The sequence below is a fragment of the Bos taurus genome, chromosome 11 (genome assembly GCF_002263795.3).
Source record: "Bos taurus isolate L1 Dominette 01449 registration number 42190680 breed Hereford chromosome 11, ARS-UCD2.0, whole genome shotgun sequence".
NCBI lineage: Eukaryota > Metazoa > Chordata > Mammalia > Artiodactyla > Bovidae > Bos > Bos taurus.
The window spans coordinates 93,563,531-93,583,822 of NC_037338.1; the positions used below are offsets into that span (position 1 = coordinate 93,563,531).

The window sequence follows — 20,292 nt, forward strand, 5'->3', positions numbered from 1 at the left end:
TGCCCTGCCTCCTCCAGGGGATCTTCTAACACAGAAATTGAACCCATGTCTCTTATGTCTCCTGCATTGGCAGGTGGATTCTTTACCACTAGTACCACCTAGGAAGACCCTTTTAGGAATATGGGTATTTTAATTCCATTACCCACTCCTCCCACCCCCAAATGGGAAGTCTGTCCGTAATTAAAAGAGTATCAGCAGACTCTGAGATCAAGTTCTACCACCAAATACCTTTTGTAAGTGACTCACTTCTCACATTAGTAGAATGAAAGAAAATAAGTCACTGTTTTCTCTCCTTCTCAAACACAAAATATATGCTGATTGCATATAATTGAAAGCATATGGAAGCCATTTGTACAGTGTAGGCTGTGGGAATCTAAATGGATATAGGTATGAATGATGGCAGATGGGTGAGCTGGTTGTTGAGGTCATATTGAGCATAAAAATCCTCTTTCAAAGACTGAAATAACATGTCTCAAAGGCATGGCTCTTCTGATCAATTAAATAAGGGGAGGGAGAGTATGTAAATAAGAGTAGAGACTTAATAAAAACTTGAGTAAAGAGTGCTGACTCTCACAGATACTGGCTGTGTGATCAAGGGCTGGTTTCTTAGCATCTCTTAGCTTGAGCATCACACACACATGATGTGTAAGCTAAAATCCGTTTATTTTGTCTGGTGAATAGTAGACCCCATGCTCAGTAAGTGTCAATTACATTAAGACTGATAGTGGGGACTAGCCATGGAAATCAGATAAATATTAATTCTAATAGGCATCACTTATCATATAGCACCTACCAGCTTTCATATCCTAGGGCAAATGTTCCAGTGCCTCCCTGCATATGACTACCTAGATTGAGGCAATTTGATTCACTAAAGGTATATGCAGAGAATTGAACAACAATGGAGATGGTGAAATACAATTTATTTCACTCCAAATTAAACAAAATGCATCAAGTTAAGTTCTATCAGGAAATTAACCACAGGGTCTAGGGTGTGTGTGGCTCTGCATCTCCCGTGGGGCACTGGGAGCCCATGTAGATTAACACAGCTTTGAGATAAGCTACCTGGTCTCCTCTCATTCCTGGTGTAATGAATGGGTTTCTGAAGATTAATCCAGGATGCATCTCGATACCTACACTGGTGTAAAGATAATAAATGATGTATCTGTGCCTTTACTATGTGAACATTGTTCTAATATCGTTACTCACATTGAATCATTTAATTCTTCTACAATCCCTATGTGTGTTACTTTGAGTATTGGTAGAGGTTCAAAATGAAGCTGGGAGAGAGTAAGTTTATGCAAATAACTAGAAAGTCTTGGAGTCAGAACCCACTAGAAGTCTCATCACAAATACAATGAACTGAGCAAGTTTCTGAAGAGGCTACTCCTGGGCATATGAGTTCCCAGAAGGAAGGGTCTTTCTCTGTCTGTTTTCTCCAGCAAAGAGTCTCTTGATAGAACTATTTGTCTTTCATATTGTTAAACAAATAAATAAGTTTCCCCTGGTATACACTGAAGGACAATTTTTGCTCATTGGAGTTTTGATAACTTCCTCCACTGGGGGAGGGTGGAGGTTGAGGTGATAGCATGTGAGGAATATCCTGAGGAATTCCTCAGTGGAAAGTAGGTAGCCCTACAGTGATTGTCGCTATCATGATTTATCATCTGGGACATTTCCAATCTAAGCAGAGAGACAAGGAGCATGAGGAGGGAGAACCAGAGCAGCGTGTCCGAGTTCCTCCTCCTGGGGCTGCCCATCTGGCCAGAGCAGCAGGGCATGTTCTTCACCCTGTTCCTGGGCGTGTACCTGACCACGGTGCTGGGCAACCTGCTCATCCTCCTGCTCATCAGGCTGGACGCTCGCCTCCACACCCCCATGTACTTCTTCCTCAGCCACTTGGCCCTCACTGACGTCTCCTTCTCATCTGTCACTGTCCCTAAGATGCTCATCAACATGCAGACTCAGCATCAATCCATCTCCTATGTAGGGTGTGTAACACAGACATATTTCTTCCTCTTTTTTACTGATCTGGATGATTTCCTGCTCACCTCGATGGCCTATGATCGGTACGTGGCCATCTGCCACCCTCTCCACTACAGCACCGTCATGGGACAGGGGCTGTGCACCTTACTAGTAACTGTGTCCTGGATTCTCTCCTGTGCCAGTGCCCTGTGTCACACCCTCCTCCTGACCCGGATGTCCTTTTGTGCTGACCACAGCATCCCCCATTTCTTCTGTGACCTTGATGCCCTGCTGAAGCTCTCCTGCTCAGACACATCCCTCAACAAACTGGCCATTTTCACAGTAGGAGTGGCCGTCATTGTCCTCCCACTAGTATGCATCCTGATCTCTTATGGCCGCATTGGGGCCACCATCCTGAAGGTCCCCTCCACCAAGGGGATCTGCAAAGCATTGTCCACATGTGGCTCCCACCTCTCTGTGGTTTTCCTATTTTATGGAACAATTATTGGACTGTATACTTTACCCTCATCCAGCACCTCTAATGACAAGAACATAATAGCTTCAGTGATGTACACAGCGGTCACACCCATGCTGAACCCTTTCATCTATAGCCTGAGGAACAGAGAGATGAAGGGGGCTCTGGGGAGACTTTCCAGGAGAGAGATCTTCTTTTCTAAGTAGTAATACCTCACCATTTCAGTTCTTCCTTCAACTAATGGCACCAGTGTCAGACATTCCTCCATGGAAAACCATGCCGAAGACCATCCCTGTTGCTGGTATCCACCCCATTTCCCTGTTTCCAGCCACTTGCTTTTCTGTTTACTCCTCCTGAAAGCAGTGAATTCCAGGCATAGACACACCAAGTGCTATTTGTTGTAACCATCTGTGTTCTTTGAACCAACTTCTTTTTGCTTTAGCTTTATTTTATGTCTCTTTCTGTTTCATAAGACTTGGGATCTGGCGACACTAGAGCACCATCATCTTAGTTGTCTTCAAAGCACCAAATGTCTTTTAAGTCATGAGTAGGAAATGTCATCGGATAAGGCAATGGCACCCCACTCCAGTACTCTTGCCTGGAAAATCCCATGGATGGAGGAGCCTGGTAGGCTGCAGTCCGTGGGGTCGCTAAGAGTCGGACACGACTGAGCAACTTCACTTTCACTTTTCACTTTTCACTTTCATGCATTGGAGAAGGAAATAGCAACCCACTCCAGTGTTCTTGCCTGGAGAATCCCAGGGACAGGGGAGCCTGGTGGGCTGCCGCCTATGGGGTTGCACGGAGTCGGACATGACTGAGGCGACTTAGCAGCAGCAGGAAATGTCATCCTTTACAATTACACTATTGATTTATAGTTATGGATAGACCAAAAAAATCCCTACTTTGAAACATATGTTTCCTCTTTAAAGAAAAGAAATTTTGAGTGCTAATTTATTTGCTATTTAGATTTGTTAGGCATTTTAAATTGGAGAAGGCAGTGGCAACCCACTCCAGTACTCTTGCCTGGAAAATCGCATGGACAGAGGAGCCTGGTAGGCTGCAGTCCATGGGGTCGGGAAGAGTCGGACATGACTGAGCAACTTCACTTTCACTTTTCACTTTCATGCATTGGAGAAGGAAATGGCAACCCACTCCAGTGTTCTTGCCTGGAGAATCCCAGGGATGGGGGAGCCTGGTGGGCTGCTGTCTATGGGGTCGCACAGAGTCGGACACGACCGAAGCGACTTAGCAGCAGCAGGCATTTTAAATAGCTATGTCTTCTCACTCTTTTGGAGAAGGCAATGGCACCCCACTCCAGTACTTTCTGATGCCTATGTTGAGAATATTAAAAATCTCAAATGTGCTGTGGTTTGGAAATGTTTATCTTTTGTAGTGTTTATGTGAACCTCTTATATGTGTTTGTATCAATGTTTGTGAAACTTAGTGGTGTTAGTAATTAGATCACTCTTAAAATGGCTGTATAAAATTAATAATAATCCATATTTTAACAACCAGCTCCTTAGTTTCACTCTCAATTTTTATCATATTTTTTCCTATAGCTGTCTCAACTTAACTTCAAAATTTAAGAACATTCAAAATGCTGATTTAACTAAAGGATCAGCTGATCAATTAAATGCTTCTTATGGGTTTCCAAAGTCTAAACACAATACCAAACTTCTGGCACTTGATTCTAATGCACAGTAGAGGTTGAGGACACTGGACTAAATGATTAAGAGAAGCACATAAAACTGAGTCAAGATTCTTGTCTTAAATACACCTGTATCTACATTGGACTTCTCTGGTGGCTCATTTGGTAAAGAATCTTCCTGCAATGCCAGAGACCTGGTTTTGATCCCTGTGTCGGGAAGATTCCCTGGGGAAGGAAATGGCAACCCACTCCAGTATTCTTTTTTTTTTTAATATAAATTTATTTAATTGGAGGCTAATTACAATATTGTATTGGTTTTGCCATACATTGACATGAATCTGCCACAGGTGTACATGTGTTCCCCATCCTGAACCCCCCTCCCACCTCCCTCTCCATCCCATCCTTCTGGGTTATCCCAGTGTACCAGCCCCGAGCACTCTATATCATGCATCAAACCTGGACTGACCAGTATTCTTGCCTGGAGAATTCCATGGAGAGAGGAGCCTGGTGGGCTACAGTTCATGGGGTCACAAAGAGTCAGACATGACTGAGCAACTAACACTTTCACTTTTGTACCTATACTGGGAATTGCTATAGAGAATGTATATGGTAGAACATGAGAGTAAAATTTTGCCAAAGTTTTGCAATTATCTTTGGGAGCCTTGTAGATAATGAAATGTGGACCAAAACCAAACACAAAGAATCATCCCTGGATGAGATGTTACAATATGGCAGATGTAACTCTGATCTCCCATCCTTTAGATAGTAGCTGGATGGAAAAAAAGCTTATTTTTTCCAAAGGAATCTTCTTGAAAAATGAAGATGGAGAAAAAGATATTTCTGTGTTAATTTTTTTTGTGAAATACATTTGTGTGGAAAGTCTTCCCTGATATTAAAATTGTGTTAATTAAGATAATGGGGGAGGGGGTCTCAATGGAAAATTTCTCTGTTGTCCAAATAAGACTCCTGCATGTCTTATTTCTTCATTTTCATTTACAGTTTTATTAGGGTGTAATTGACATATAGTTTTTAAATGTTCAACTGAAGGTATCTTGACATCCACATGTGGAACAATTATCATAATCAACATAACGATCATATCTATAATCCTCAAAGGTCACCCTGAACAGTTTCCTCATATGCTTTTGTAAGCCTGCCCTCACTTCATTTATACCTAATATTTTAATTTGTGTCTTTTTTCTTAATCAGCTTGGTTGACAAATTTGATTATTTTCTTCAAAGAACCAATTTTTGCTTTTATTGTTATTGTATATTGCCTTTTCTGTTTTCTATTTCACATATTTCTGCTTTTTTATTATCATTTTCTTTGTTTTGCCTACTTTGGGTTTTGGATTCATAAAAGACCCTGAATAGCCAAAGCAATCTTGAGGGGAAAAAAAAAAAAAACACTTGAAGCAGCACATATCATGATTTCTAACTATATTACAAAGTTATAGTAATCAAAACAGTATGACATTAGCTTAAAACAGATGAATAGATTAGTGGAACAGAATAGAGAGACTGGAAGTATTTATAAACCTACACGCATATGGTCAATTAAATTTACCAAAAAAGTACCAATAATATACAATGGGGAAAGAACAGTCTCTTCAATAAATAGTGTTAGGAAAACTGGACACCCACATAAAAAAGTGAAACTGGACTACTATCTTATACTCCTAAAACAAGTACAAAAATTAGCTCAAAATGGATTAAAGACTTGAAACCATAAAAATCCTAGAAAAAGACATAAGCAACAATCTCCTAGACACTGTTTTTGGTGTGATTTTTTAAAATGTTGACACCAAAAGCAAAGGCAACCAAAGCAAAAGTAAACAAGTGGTACTACATAAGTTTATAAAGCTTCTGCCCAGCAAAGGAAACCTCCACAAAATGAAAAGGCAACCTAACAATGGGAGAAAATATTTGCAAATAATATATCTGATAAGGGGTTAAAATCTCCCCAAATTATAAACAATTTATACAACTCGATGACAATCAGGCAATCCAATAAAAAAAAAAATGAGCAGAGGATATGAAATGGATATTTTCCCAAAGAAGACATATAGGTGGCCAATAGGCACATGAAATGATGCTCAACATCACTAATCCTTGGTTTTGTTGCTAAGTTGTGTCCAACTCTTGTGACCCCATGGACTATAGCCCACCAGGATCCTCTGTCCATGGGATTCTCCAGGCAAGAATACTGGAGTGGGTTGCCATTTCCTTCTCCAGGGGATCTTCCTGACCCAGGGATAGAAACTGGGTCTCCTGCATCGCAGGTGGACATTGGGAAAATGCAAATCAAACCATAATGACAGATCACCTCACTCCTATTAGAATGGCTATTATAAAAAAGACAACAGTAATAAGTGTTGGCAAGAATGTGGAGAAAAGGAAATGATTGTGTACTGTTGGTGGGAATATAAATTGGTGCAACTGCTGTGGAAATAAGTATGGAGGTTCCTCAAAAAATTAAAAATGAAGCTACCATATAATCCAGTAATTTCACATCTGGGGTGTTATCCAAGTAATATTTATTTGAAAAAAATTATATAAATTTATTCCATAGAAAATGAAAACACTAATTTAAAAAGAGATATACACATCCAAATATTCATTACAGCATTATTTACAATAGCCAAGATATGGAAGGAACCTAAGTGTCCATCAGTGAGTGAATGGATAAAGAAGATAATTGTATATATATCTGTGGGTGAAATGGGTAAAAGGCATCCAAGGTGTAATTTTCCAGTTTTAAAATAAAGAAGTCTTGAGGGTGTAATGTACAGCATGGTGACTATAGTTATTAATAATAACACTATATTGCATATTCAAAAGTTGCTAAGACTGTAAATGTCCACATCACAAGAAAAAATATTTTTGTAACTATGTATGAGGACAAATGTTAACTAGACTTATTGTGGTGATTATTTTATAATATATAAATATCAAATCATTATGTTGTACACCTAAAACCAATATAATATTATATGTCATTATACCCTAATTCTAAAAACTCTTATAAAAGTATAAAACAATTCTGATAAAGAACATCTCTTTTTAAAAACCTAAAGAGCATATTATCTTTCATGGTAACATTTTACGCTTGCCTTGAGAACCCCATGAACAGTATGAAAAGGCAAAAAGATAGGACACTGAAAGATGAACTCCCCAGGATAGTAGGTGCCCAAAGCTGTGAAAGATTGAGGGCAGGAGGATAAGGGGATGACAGAGGATGAGATGGTTGGATGGCATCATCAACTTGATGGACATAGGTTTGAGTGGACTCCGGGAGTTGGTGATGGACAGGGAGGCCTGGCATGCTGCAGTTCTTGGGGTAGTAGAGTTGGACACGACTGAGCAACTGAACTGAACCAAGATTTTTAATGAGACAAAGATTAATAATTTTTACTGTACTTTCCAACCAGAGCCTTTATACTAGTATGATAAAACTGGCAGTGCTCAGATCAGATCAGATCAGATCAGTCGCTCAGTCGTGTCCGACTCTTTGCGACCCCATGAATCATAGCACGCCAGGCCTCCCTGTCCATCACCAACTCCCGGAGTTCACTCAGACTCACGTCCATCGAGTCAGTGATCCCATCCAGCCACCTCATCCTCTGTCGTCCCCTTCTCCTCCTGCCCCCAATCCCTCCCAGTATCAGAGTCTTTTCCAATGAGTCAACTATTCGCATGAGGTGGCCAAAGTACTGGAGTTTCAGCTTTAGCATCATTACTTAATCTATGAACATTACAATCTCTACAACATAGTTTTGGTCAGATTCTCAGTCACGGCTACTCTGCAAACACCCAAGGTAAAGGGAAATGCTTCTATTTAGGGTGCTCTAAGGGCACTCTGATGCTTGTACTTATATTTAGGTCTTTGGGTTTCTTGCTTGCTTGTACATACTCTTTGGGTAGTCAGAATCAGCAATCCCACCCCATAAACATTGTGATTATTGTGTTACATTAATGACTCTATGCCATAGTGAGTTGATCTCCCAATGCTTTGTCCTCCATCTCTGTTATGTATCCAGCCACCACCAGTGATAATTTGAACAATCAGGATGCTGCTGCTGCTGCTGCTAAGTCGCTTCAGTCGTGTCCTACTCTGTGCAACCCCATAGACAGCAGCCCACCAGGCTCCTCCATCCATGGGGTTTTCCAGGCAAGAGTACTGGAGTGGGGTGCCATTGCCTTCTCCAAATCAGGATGCTACCATATCCCAAAGGTTATCTACCACTTCTTGTCATGAAGGTGACTCAGGTGCTTTTCAAATATATGAGCAACCCAATCTCAGAATTCTGGTTTTAGTCTGTCTGTCCTTTAGCATGGACAATGAGTGCTATCAATTACTATTTTATGTAGTGTCCTGACAACAAACAATTATACACTCAGTTGGTGAGGAGATACCATTCATAGTTATGAACACAGAAGATGTGAAAGCACTGTCAGCATTGTTAACGCACTTAGTCATATCCAACTCTTCATGACCCCGTGAACTGTAACCTGTCAGCCTCCTCTATCCATGGAATTTTTCAGGCAAGAATACTGGAGTGGGCTGCCATTTCCTACTCCAGGGATCTTCCTTACCCAGGGATCAAACCTGCGTCTCTTGCATCTCCTGCATTGGGAGGCAGATTCTTTACTACAGCACCACTCTTAGTATAAGCCATGAGTATTCTAGCTGTGAGCAAGAGGCTACTTGAGATGAACTACAGCCTATAGGTACAGGACAAAGGCAAAACACACCCTACTCTGGCAGAGAAGAGGAAATCTCAGCCTCAAATCTCCTCCCATGGGTTAACCCTACAAGAATTCAGAGGCCCAAGAATATCAGAAACAAGAAAACCTAGGTTTGAAATGACACTGAGATAGAAGGAAATAGCCCTAAATGTTATTGTTTTGAAAAATATAGAAAATAACCAAAAATTCAGAGAAAAGAAAAATAGGTAAGTCACCTTGGGGCATGTATACTAAGTAGCTTCAGTTATATCTGACTCTTTGTGACACTATGGACTGTAGCCCACTAGGCTCTTTTGCCTATGGAATTCTTCAAGCAAGAACACTGGAGTGTTTTGCCATGTCCTCCTCCAGGGGATCTTCCCAATCTGGGATGCAAACCTCTATCTCCTGTGACTCCTGCATTGCAGGTGGATTCCTTACCACTGAGCCACCTAGGAAGCCCCAAGTCACCTTGGTAGCAGTGTTAAATAGTTTAACTTGAGATGGAAAATCAGTCAAAGCAAGTGAAATAAAGTGAAATGTTCAGAGGGAATTGTTACAATCTACTGCATAAAGAAAGGCAATGCCAAAGAATGCTCAAAATACCACACAATTGCACTCATCTCACATGCTAGGGGCTTCCCTGGTGGCTCAGAGGTTAAAGCATCTGCCTCCAATACAGAAGACCCAGGTTTGATCCCTGGATCGGGAAGATCCCCTGGAGAAGGAAATGGTAAACCATTCCAGTATTCTTGCCTAGAGAATCCCATGGATGGAGAAGCCTGGTAGGCTACAGTCTATGGGGTCACAGAGAGTCGGACACGACTGAGTGACTTCATCTTCACCTTCACCTTCACATGCTAGTAAAGTAACTGCTCAAAATTCTTCAAGCCAGGCTTCAGCAATATGTGAACTGTGAACTTCCAGATGATCAAGCTGGTTTTAGAAAAGGCAGAGGAATCAGAGATCAAATTGCCAACATCCACTTGATCATCAAAAAAGCAAGAGAGTTCCAGAAAAAACATCTATTTCTCTTTATTGACTATCCCAAAGCCTTTGACTGTGTGAATCACAAGAAACTGTGGAAAATTCTGAAAAAGATGGGAATATCAGACCACCCGACCTGCCTCTTGAGAAACGTGTATACAGGTCAAGAAACAACAGTTAGAGCTGGACATGGAACAACAGACTGGTTCCAAATAGGAAAAGGAGTACGTCAATGCTGTATATTGTCACCCTGCTTATTTAACTTGATGCAGAGTAGATCATGAGAAATGCTGGGCTGGAGGAAGCACAAGCTGGAACAAGATTGCTGGGAGAAATATCAGTAACCTCTGATATGCAGATGACACCATCCTTATGGCAGAAAGTGAAGAAGAGCTAAAGAGCCTCTTGATGAAAGTGAAAGAGGAGAGTGAAAAAGTTGGCTTAAAGCTCAACATTCAGAAAACAAAGATCATGGCATCTGGTCCCATCACTTCATGGCAAATAGATGGGGAAACAGTGGCTGACTTTATTTTTTGGGGCTCCAAAATCACTGCAGATGGTGATTGCAGCCATGAAATTAAAAGATGCTAACTCCTTGAAAGGAACGTTATGACCAACCTAGATAGCATATTCAAAAGCAGAGGCATTACTTTGCCAACAAAGGTCCGTCTAGTCAAGGCTGTTGGAGAAGACTCTTGAGAGTCCCTTGGACTGCAAGAAGATCCAACCAGTCCATCCTAAAGGATATTGGTCCTGGGTACTTTGGCCACCTGCTGCGAAGAACTGACTCATTTGAAAAGACCTGATACTGGGAAATATTGAGGGCAGGAGGAGAAGGGGATGACAAAGGATGAGATGGTTGGATGACATCACTGACTCGACAGACATGAATTTGGGTAAACTCTGGGAGCTGGTGATGGACAGAGAGGCCTAACCTGCAGTGGTTCATGGGGTCGCAAAGAGTTGGATACGAATGAGTAACTGAACTGACTGACTGACTGCGTAATTAGTATTTACTTGTGTCCCTCCAAAATTCATACATTGAAACCTATTCCCCAATATGATGGTATTTAATGTTAATTAGGTTATGAGGGTGGAGCCCTCATGAATGGTATCAGTGCCCTGTAAAAGAGACCCCAGAGAGCTCCCTTGCCCCCTCTGCCAAGTCAAGACACAGCAAAAAAGATGACTATTTATGAACTAGGAAGCAGGCTTTCACCAGACACCAAATCTCTAGCATCTTGGTCTTGAACTCCCCAGCCTCCAGGACTATGAGAAAACAATTTTTGTTGCTTAAGCTCCCCAGTCTTTGGTATTCTGTTATAGTAGCCCAAACACATTAAGATATGCTCTTATCTACAAAAAGAAGAAATAAGATGCAAGGTGGCCAAGATGGCAGAGTAAGAAGACCCTGAGCACCTCTTCTCCCACAAGCACACCAAAATTACAGCTATTTACTGAGCAGCTATCTAAGATAATGACCTGAAGATTAGCAGGAAAGATTTTCCACAACTAAATATATAAAGAAGGAAACAGTGAGACAAGAAGGAGGGGAAGGGATGTGATATTGTCAAAATCCATACCTCTGGAGAGGTGACCCACAAAAGGGAGGATAATCACAATTGGAGAAGTTCTCCCCTAAAAGCCAGGAGTCCAAGCACCACTTCAGGCTTCCCAGCCTGGAGGTTCTGCACAGGGAAGACAGGCTCCCAAAACGTCTGGCTTTGAAAGCCAGCAGGGCTTGCATGTGGGAGAGGGCTGTAGGAAACAGAGACTCTACTTTGAAAGGGGACATGCTAAATCTCACATGATCTGAGTCCCCATGCAGAGACAATAATTTGAAAGGAGCCCCTCAGATTCATTTGTGGATCTTGGAGAACCTCCCAGAGAGACAGGACTCCATCTGGGAGCACAGAGGCTGGCAGCAGCCATTCGTAGAAGCTTGTTCTACCATAAGAAGACCAGTGCTGGCAAGTGCCACGTGGGGGTTCTCCCTCTAGTCCATTAGCACCAGAGGTTTACCCAACCACCAGTCTCAGGTCCCCCAACAGCCAGTGGCCTAGTTACCCCCACCAGTGGGCTGGCAGCAACCCAGGGATGACAGTAGTTACACCAGACCTGGCCCCATCCAGCCCCACCCAGTTGGAGCCAGCAGCCAACATATGAAGTAGAGCCAGGCAGCCAACTGGCTAAGGGAATAGTCTTACCTACAAGTTCCCTCAATAGCCAGTCCTTCCACAGCAGAAGGACTCACACAGCCCACATAGGCGGCATCCGTAGAACACATAGCTTAGATGGCTGGGGGGTAGCATGCTGTTAGGCACTTAGTGCATGTGGATAGTCCTATGTAGGATTACTTCTCCAATACTTGGAAGCATAACCAATGTACCTAATACATAGAAATAAATACAGAGAATTAGGCAGAAGAGGAGAAAGAAGAATATATTCCAAAAAAGGAACAAGACAAAGCCCCAGAAGAAGAACTAAGGAAAGTGGAGATAAGCAATCTAACAGATAGGGTTCAAGGCAATGGTCACTGTCATTTAATCACTAAGTCATGTCCAACTCTTTGTGACCCCATGGACTGCCGCATGCCATGCTTCCCCGTCCTTCACCATCTCCCAGAGTTTGCTCAAACTCATGTCCATTGAGTCAGCAATGCCATCCAACCATCTCATCCTCTGTCACCCTCTTCTCCTCCTGTCCTCAATCTTTCCCGGCATCAGGGTCTTTTCATATCAGATGGCCAACGTATTGGAGCTTCAGCATCAGTCTTTCTGGTGAAAATTCAAGGTTGATTTACTTGAGGATGGACTGGTTTGATCTCCTTGCAGTCCAAGAGACTCTCAAGAGTCTTCTCTAACACCACAGTTCAAAAGCATCAGTTTTTAGGCCCTCAGACTTCTTAATGGCCCAACTCTCACATCCATACATGACTACTAGAAGTGCCATAGCTTTGACTAGATGGACATTTGTCAACAAAGTGATGTCTTTGCTTTTTAATACACAGTCTGGGTTTGTCATACTTTTCTTCCCAGGAGCAAGCGTCTTTTAGTTATGTGGTTGCAGTCATCATCGACAGTGACTTTGGAGCCCAAGAAAATAAAGTTTGTCACTATTTCCTTTTTCCCCATCTATTGGCCATAAAGCGATGGGACTGGATGCCACGATCTTAGTTTTTTGAATGTTGAGTCTTAAGCCAACTTTTTCACTTTCCTCTTTCACCTTCATCAAGAGGTTCTTTAGTTCTTCTTTGCTTTATGCCATTAGGGTGGTACCATCTGAATATCTGAGGTTGTTGATATTTCTTCCAGGAATCTTAAAGATGATCAATGAAATTAAGAAAAGAATAGATGAACATGGTGAGATGCTTATGAGTTAGAAAATATAAAGAAGAGAAAAAAGAATACAAAACAGATCTCAAGAGTACAAAAACTGAAATAAAAATACACTAGAAGGAATCTATAGATCAATAGATTAGATAGTACAAGAAAGTGGAAATTACCAAGGTGAACAGAAAAAAAAAGAAAAAGAATTTTTTAAAATGTGGATGAGTTAAGAGATTTCTGGGACAACTTAACGTTCACATTATAGGGGTCCCAGAAGGCAAAGAGAGAGAGAAAGAGTCGAGAACTTATTTAAAAAAATAATTTCTGAAAACTTCTTTTACCTGGGGAAGTAAACAGATATCTAGATCCAGGAAGTACAGAGACACTATACAAAGACACATTATAATTAAAGTGACAAGAATAAAAGATAATGAGAGAATGCAAAAAGCGATGAGAGGGCTTCCCTGGTGGTTCAGTTGTTAAGAATCCACCTTGCAATGCAAGGGACACCAGTTCGATCCCTGGTCCGGGAAGACCCCACATGCCTCAGAGCGACTAAGCCAGTGCTCCACAACTGCTGAGCCTGTGCGCCAGAGCCCATGCTCTGCAATAAGAGTAGCCACCTCAACAAGAGCCCTGTGTACCGCAGTGAACAGTAGCCTCCCTCAGTGAAACCAGAGAAAGCCTGCGTGCGGCCATGAAGAACCACTTACAGTCAACAATCATAAAATAAATAAATCTTGTTTTAAAAATCAGGAAGAGAAAAGCAGCTAGTTATGTATATAAGACTAGCAGCTGATTAGTCAGCAGGAGCTTTGCAGACCAAAAGGAAGTAACATGACATATTCAAAGTTCTGAAAGAGAAAACTACAACCAAGAGTACTATATTCAACAAGTCTACCATTCAGATTTGAAGGAGAGACAAAGAATTTCACAGACAAGCAAAAGCTAAAAGACTAAAATGGCTTTCAAGAACTGATAAAGGGACTTCTCTAAGCAGAAAAGACCATAACTGGAAAAATGAAAATGACAAAAGGAAAAATCTTGTTGGTAAAGGCAAACATAAAGTAAAAAAAAATATGTAAAATGGGCAGCTAGTGACACCTGTCATTAAGCACAGGAAGCTCAGCTCAGTGTTCTGTAACACCTAGATGGGCGAGAGGGAGGTGGGGGGGAGGGAGGCCCAAGAGGGAGAGGATATATACATATATATATGTATATGTATATATATATATATATATATATATACACATATGTATACATATATGTAGCTGATACACTTCATTGTACAGCAGAGGCTAACACAATATTGTAATGCAATTCTACTCCAATAAAAATAATAAAATCACCAGACATAAAGCTGGTAGAAAGAGTAAAAGAAAAAGCAATAGAATCATCTATAGTCACAATAGGTAGTTCAGGGATGCACAAAATACAAGGATGTAAAATATGATGCAAAAAATTAAATGTATCACATATGATATTACACATGTTTCAATGCCATTCTCCCAAATCATCCCACCCTCACCCTCTCCCACAGAGTCCAAAAGACTGCTCTATACATCAGTGTCTCTTTTGCTGTCTCGTATACAAGGTTATTGTTACAATCTTTCTAAATTCCATATATATATGTTAGTATACTGTACTGGTGTTTTTCCTTCTGGCTTACTTCACTCTGTATAATAGGCTCCAGTTTCATCCACCTCATTAGAACTGATTCAAATGTATACTTTTTAATGGCTGAGTAATACTCCATTGTGTATATGTACCACAGCTTTCTTATCCATTCATCTGCTGATGGACATCTAGGTTGCTTCCATGTCCTGGCTATTATAGCCAGTCCAGGTTCGATGCACGATACTGGATGCTTGGGGCTGGTGCACTGGGACGACCCAGAGGGATGGTATGGGGAGGGAGGAGGGAGGAGGGTTCAGGATGGGGAACACATGTATACCTGTGGTGGATTCATTTTGATATATGGCAAAACCAATACAATATTGTAAATTAAAAAAAAATAAAACTAAATTAAATTTAAAAAAATTAAATGTAGTTGGAGGGAGTAAGAATGCAGGGTTGTTAGACTGTATTCAAACCTAAGAGATCATCAACTTAATCATAATGTGTAAACGAACTGTAGTCCATTCCCCAGGGTCCAGTTGTGGTGACAAGACATAAAATCCCTCAATCTTTTGTTCAGAGAACAAGAATATTAAAGTGTTTCTGGTGTTCTTGAAATAACATGGAATCCAGAAACAAGAGACTTCAGTTAACTCACTCAAGCTCCAGTTTGGTTTGTTATAGACTCTGAAACACATTTTCCCCAATGTCAACTGAGAAAGCAAAAAGCTCTGTGAATCACCAAGTTCCTAAAAGTTGGTTTGTGGTTATTATCCATTATACCTCTGGGGTGAACTTTCCTATTTCCTGCTGTCAACAGACAGTTCTTCCCTCAAGGGAACCAAAGACAATGAAGGAATTATTTCCCATTTGTCTCTAGCCTGGAACTAGCAGTGGGGTTTCCCCTCCCATCCCCAATCTGGTCCTCTCCATTATTCATAAATTTAAAAGCCACTCCCATTGCTCAGGGGATATAAGAAAATGTGTGTCAGCACGTTTATCTTATTTGGTTTTGAACTCTGAATTCTTCCCTTTGCAAGGCTTCTTCGATATCCTTAGAGCCTCCACTGTCTCAGTGTACAGTTTGTCTTCTAGAGAGAAATGGAAGAACATTCCCATGCCTTGTAGCTGAAGGTATATGTGCTAACCACCTAAGAGGCAAGAGTAGGAGCAGAATTTACTCAATACTGTGATACATGTTCAGAGAAGGCAATGGCACCCCACTCCAGTACTCTTGCCTGGAAAATCCCATGGACGGAGGAGCCTGGTAGGCTGCAGTCCATGGGCTCGCTAAGAGTCGGACACGACTGAGCGACTTCACTTTCACTTTCATGCATTGGAGAAGGAAATGGCAACCCACTCCAGTATTTTTGCCTGGAGAATCCCAGGGACAGAGGAGCCTGGTGGGCTGCGGTCTATGGGGTCGCACAGAGTCGGACACGACTGACGCGACTTAGCAGCAGCAGCAGTGATACATGTTTGTGTGTGTGTCTCCAATATGTATTATTGATCCCTCTTGTAGTTCTACCACTTTTCTCACCAGCATATAACAGACAGTTCCATGTAGAATAATCTATCTCAAACTGATCCTCTAGCCAATCTTTGAGAGGGTAGGGAAAACTGTATCTCTTCTTACTTATCTTTCTTCCTCATTGTTGTCTTTTTGGCTTTTCCTCTAAATTTTATCCTAAATCTGTGATGATCTTCATTTCTGCTGTTATGATTCAGGTGTAAGTAGGTATTCTTTTGTACCTGAACTACTGCAATAACCTCCTGTTAAAATTTTTGCTAACACTCTTGCCTTGCTGTTAATGTAATCTGTTCTCTATCCAGTAGCCAGCATACAACTTAGAATTTTTCATTCACTCCTTTACTTAAATATTTTCATCGGTGTCTATTGCTCTGAGAATAGAATCAAAGCTTTCAATTACAGCAGAAAAGGTCTTAAATAAGCTGACTCCTAGATAATTCTCCAACCATGTAAGTTTCCTGTGCTTACATTGCTCCTGAATTTTACCTATTCCTCAAACACCACAGTCCTGTATTATCCAACCTAACTACAAAGCCTGTTTTTATAAGCTTTATTCAACAGGATTTTTATTATCTAGAATTCACTTTAAAGAACCCGTAAGAACAGACTTCCTCACCACCTTAGCTTGTAGTTTAACAAAATCACTGCAGATGGTGACTGCAGCCATGAAATTAAAAGATGCTTACTCCTTGGAAGGAAAGTTATGACCAACCTAGATAGCATATTCAAAAGCAGAGACATAACTTCGCCAACAAAGGTCCATCTAGTCAAGGCTATGGTTTTTCCAGTGGTCATGTATGGATGTGAGAGTTGGACTGTGAAGAAAAGTGAGCGCTGAAGTATTGATGCCTTTGAACTGTGGTGTTGAAGACTCTTGAGAGTCCCTTGGACTGCAAGAAGATGCAACCAGTCCACTCTAAAGGAGATCAGTCCTGGGTGTACTTTGGAAGGAATGATGCTAAAGCTGAAACTCCAGTACTTTGGCCACCTCATGCGAAGAGTTGACTCATTGGAAAAGACTCTGTTGCTGGGAGGGATTGGGGGCAGAAGGAGAAGGGGATGACAGAGGATGAGCTGGCTGGATGGCATCACCGACTCCATGGATGTGAGTCTGAGTGAACTCCGGGAGTCGGTGATGGACAGGGAGGCCTGGCGTGCTGCAGTTCATGGGGTCACAAAGAGTCGGACATGAACTGAGCGACTGAACTGAACTGATTACTATCATGAATTTATGTAGCCTCCAATAGCATTTCTAGGAATTTATCCTACAGATATATAAGCTAATGGGGGAAAGGCATTTGAACAATGTTACTAATGAGGTATCATTGGAAATAGTAAAATATTAGAAACAATCTAAATGCCCATAGACAGCTAGTTAGCACTTTTATTGTGATAAACTGATTAGTATTAGCGTAGTAATAATTAGCAACACTGAATGTGTAATTCATCTAAGGTAATAATATTAAGTAAATAGGATTTTTTAATGCAGTAAATTGGGGAATATAGAAATTGTAGAGATAACTTGAGTCAAATTGGGAGAACTGGTAGATAATGCAAACTTCAGTTAACCCCCAGCAGAAAAGATGAGTTCTGTTGTGAGATACTTTCTCAGCTCCCAAAGAGAGAGAGAGCTTTAGAATAAATGTGCTTATATAGTATACGGATTCTATTTTTCAGTCAACAGACCACCATGTTCTCTTTCTCTATTATTTCATGAGCATTCACATGAACAAATCTAATTGACATGAAGAAAGAAAAATGATAATGTTAACATAGTGTTAAAAGTGTTAGAATACAACAAGGAAATATCAGTTATGAATCACTGGCATATAACTTAGGTTAAGACTGTGAAAGTTATTCAGTAAATTATATAGGCCAGATACTTAAGATGAGCTTTTTTTTTTTTTTTTTTTGGCAGATCCAGGACATGATTGGAAAAAGCCAAAGCATTTACTGGTGTTTTGAAAACTTGAATAAAATGATCTGGTTAGAACTGAGAGAATAAATTTGGAATTTAAAAGGGAAACTGTTTTTTTCCTCCATGTCCCATGAAAATCTCTCTACAAAGAATGATGGCAGATTGAAAATGTTGAGGAATGGAAAGGCATTTTCTTAAGAGAAGAACTGATTATATTACATGGTGTGTCACTTGATCTTTTATGTTATTGACAAAGACTTCTGTTTTTAGTGCCTTCATTTGATCAGTTACATGTTTTCACCAAGTCTCCAAATCCCAATTTCTAGGCAATACAGAGCAGTCCATTGGTTTGTCTCATCTTGATCCAAACCAATCAAAGTATAAGCTAAAGTGTGTGAGAGGCATGTGGAAGGTTAAGAAAGGCCAACAGACCAATTGTAGAGTCTCTACTAGTATTTCTAATAACTGGTTACTGACATAGCCATGCAGGCTAATATTCTATTAATAGTCTCAGATTTCTGTTATAAACTTCTGAACTCCTCAGGTTTGAGCCTGATTTGATATAATAATAATACTAATGTTATGTGGTTTCTCCAAAAGAAATAGTGCTGGTTTCTAGGTGGACATTTTTATCCAGACCATCACTAGTCCATAGTGGAGCAAAGAGCATGAGCCATTCAGGTTAAGATTCATGTACTGACTTGTTCCAAAGTATGTTTCATTATGTGATAGTCATAATGATTTCTCATGCTTCCACATTTTCGTCTCTTTTTTTCATCTCCAGCAAAAGAGACCATGGGGAGGGAAAATCAGAGCAGCATGTCCGAGTTCCTCCTCCTGGGGCTCCCCATCCAGCCAGAGCAGAAGGGTGTGTTCTTCGCCCTGTTCCTGGGCGTGTACCTGGCCACGGTGCTGGGCAACCTGCTCATCCTCCTGGTCATCAGGCTGGACCCTCACCTTCACACCCCCATGTACTTCTTCCTCAGCCACTTGGCCTTCATTGACATCACTTTTTCATCAGTCACAACTCCAAAGATGCTCATGAATATGCAGACACAGAGTCAATCCATCTCCTATGCTGGGTGCATTTCCCAGGTGTATTTTTTCTTAATGCTTGGGTGTCTTGACAGCTTTCTTCTCACCTCAATGGCCTATGACAGGTATGTGGCCATCTGTCACCCCCTCCACTACATCACAATTATGAGTCAGAGCCTGTGTTTCCTGTTAGTAATTGTGTCCTGGGTCCTGTCCTCTGCTAGTGCCATCTTACACACCCTCCTCCTGGCCCATCTCTCTTTCTGTGGAGACAATCTTCTCCCTCACTTCTTCTGTGACCTTGCCACCTTACTTAAACTGTCCACCTCAGATACCACAGTCAATGAGCTGTTTATCCTCACTGTGGGAGTGGTGGTCATTACCCTGCCATTTGCATGCATATTGGTCTCTTATGGTTGCATTGGGGCAACCATCCTTAGGGTCCCCTCCACCAAGGGACTCTACAAAGCCTTGTCTACATGTGGGTCCCACCTCTCTGTGGTGGCTCTGTACTATGGAACAATTATTGGACTGTACTTTTTCCCCTCATCTAATAACTCTAATGACAAGGATGTTATTGTGGCCATATTGTACACTCTGATCACTCCCATGCTAAATCCTTTTATCTACAGTCTGAGAAATCAGGATATGAAAGGAGCTCTGGGAAATATACTTAGTAGAGGAAGATTTTCTTAAGGATAACCTTTGTTTCCCTATTAATTGAATCCCACACACACGATGTGAGTATCCTTTCCTCTCTGATTAGTTATTTCTTAGTGAGTCTCGATGTGGCCTTCTATCTTCAGTCTCTGCTTCAGCTTGGACATAGCTTTCTTCTCTGTTTAATTTTTTGCTCATTATAGAGAGGGAAAGATTTTACAAATATACCTGCACAACTACCATTTCCTTCCCCTCTCCTTTTTTCTGTGGTATTCATTGTTCCACAAACATTGAAGAAAAAATTTTGTAGTCACAACTCTCACTATTTTGGTGAAGGGGTGTGGATAATTTACAGACCTTATGTAACAAAGCATTTTTCCCTTCTCAAGATAACAAAAA

At 41.1% G+C, this 20,292-nt stretch overlaps 2 protein-coding genes across 2 annotated transcripts; both read left to right on the plus strand.

Annotated features, from left to right (window-relative positions):
- The first annotated feature begins 1,701 nt into the window (after positions 1-1,701).
- OR1J4E (olfactory receptor family 1 subfamily J member 4E) lies at positions 1,702-2,643 on the plus strand. Its single transcript, NM_001390721.1, has one exon. It carries the CDS (start codon positions 1,702-1,704, stop codon positions 2,641-2,643), a length of 942 nt encoding a protein of 313 aa, NP_001377650.1.
- Positions 2,644-18,993: 16,350 nt separating this feature from the next.
- On the plus strand, positions 18,994-19,929 carry OR1J26 (olfactory receptor family 1 subfamily J member 26). The gene has a single exon (XM_002683724.4). The coding sequence runs from the start codon at positions 18,994-18,996 to the stop codon at positions 19,927-19,929; it is 936 nt and encodes a 311-aa protein (XP_002683770.2).
- The last annotated feature ends 363 nt before the right edge of the window (positions 19,930-20,292 follow it).

Excerpts from the sequence above, each read along its gene's own strand:
- OR1J4E (NM_001390721.1), top strand. The coding sequence starts at position 1,702 with ATGAGGAGGGAGAACCAGAGCAGCGTGTCCGAGTTCCTCCTCCTGGGG.
- OR1J26 (XM_002683724.4), top strand. The coding sequence starts at position 18,994 with ATGGGGAGGGAAAATCAGAGCAGCATGTCCGAGTTCCTCCTCCTGGGG.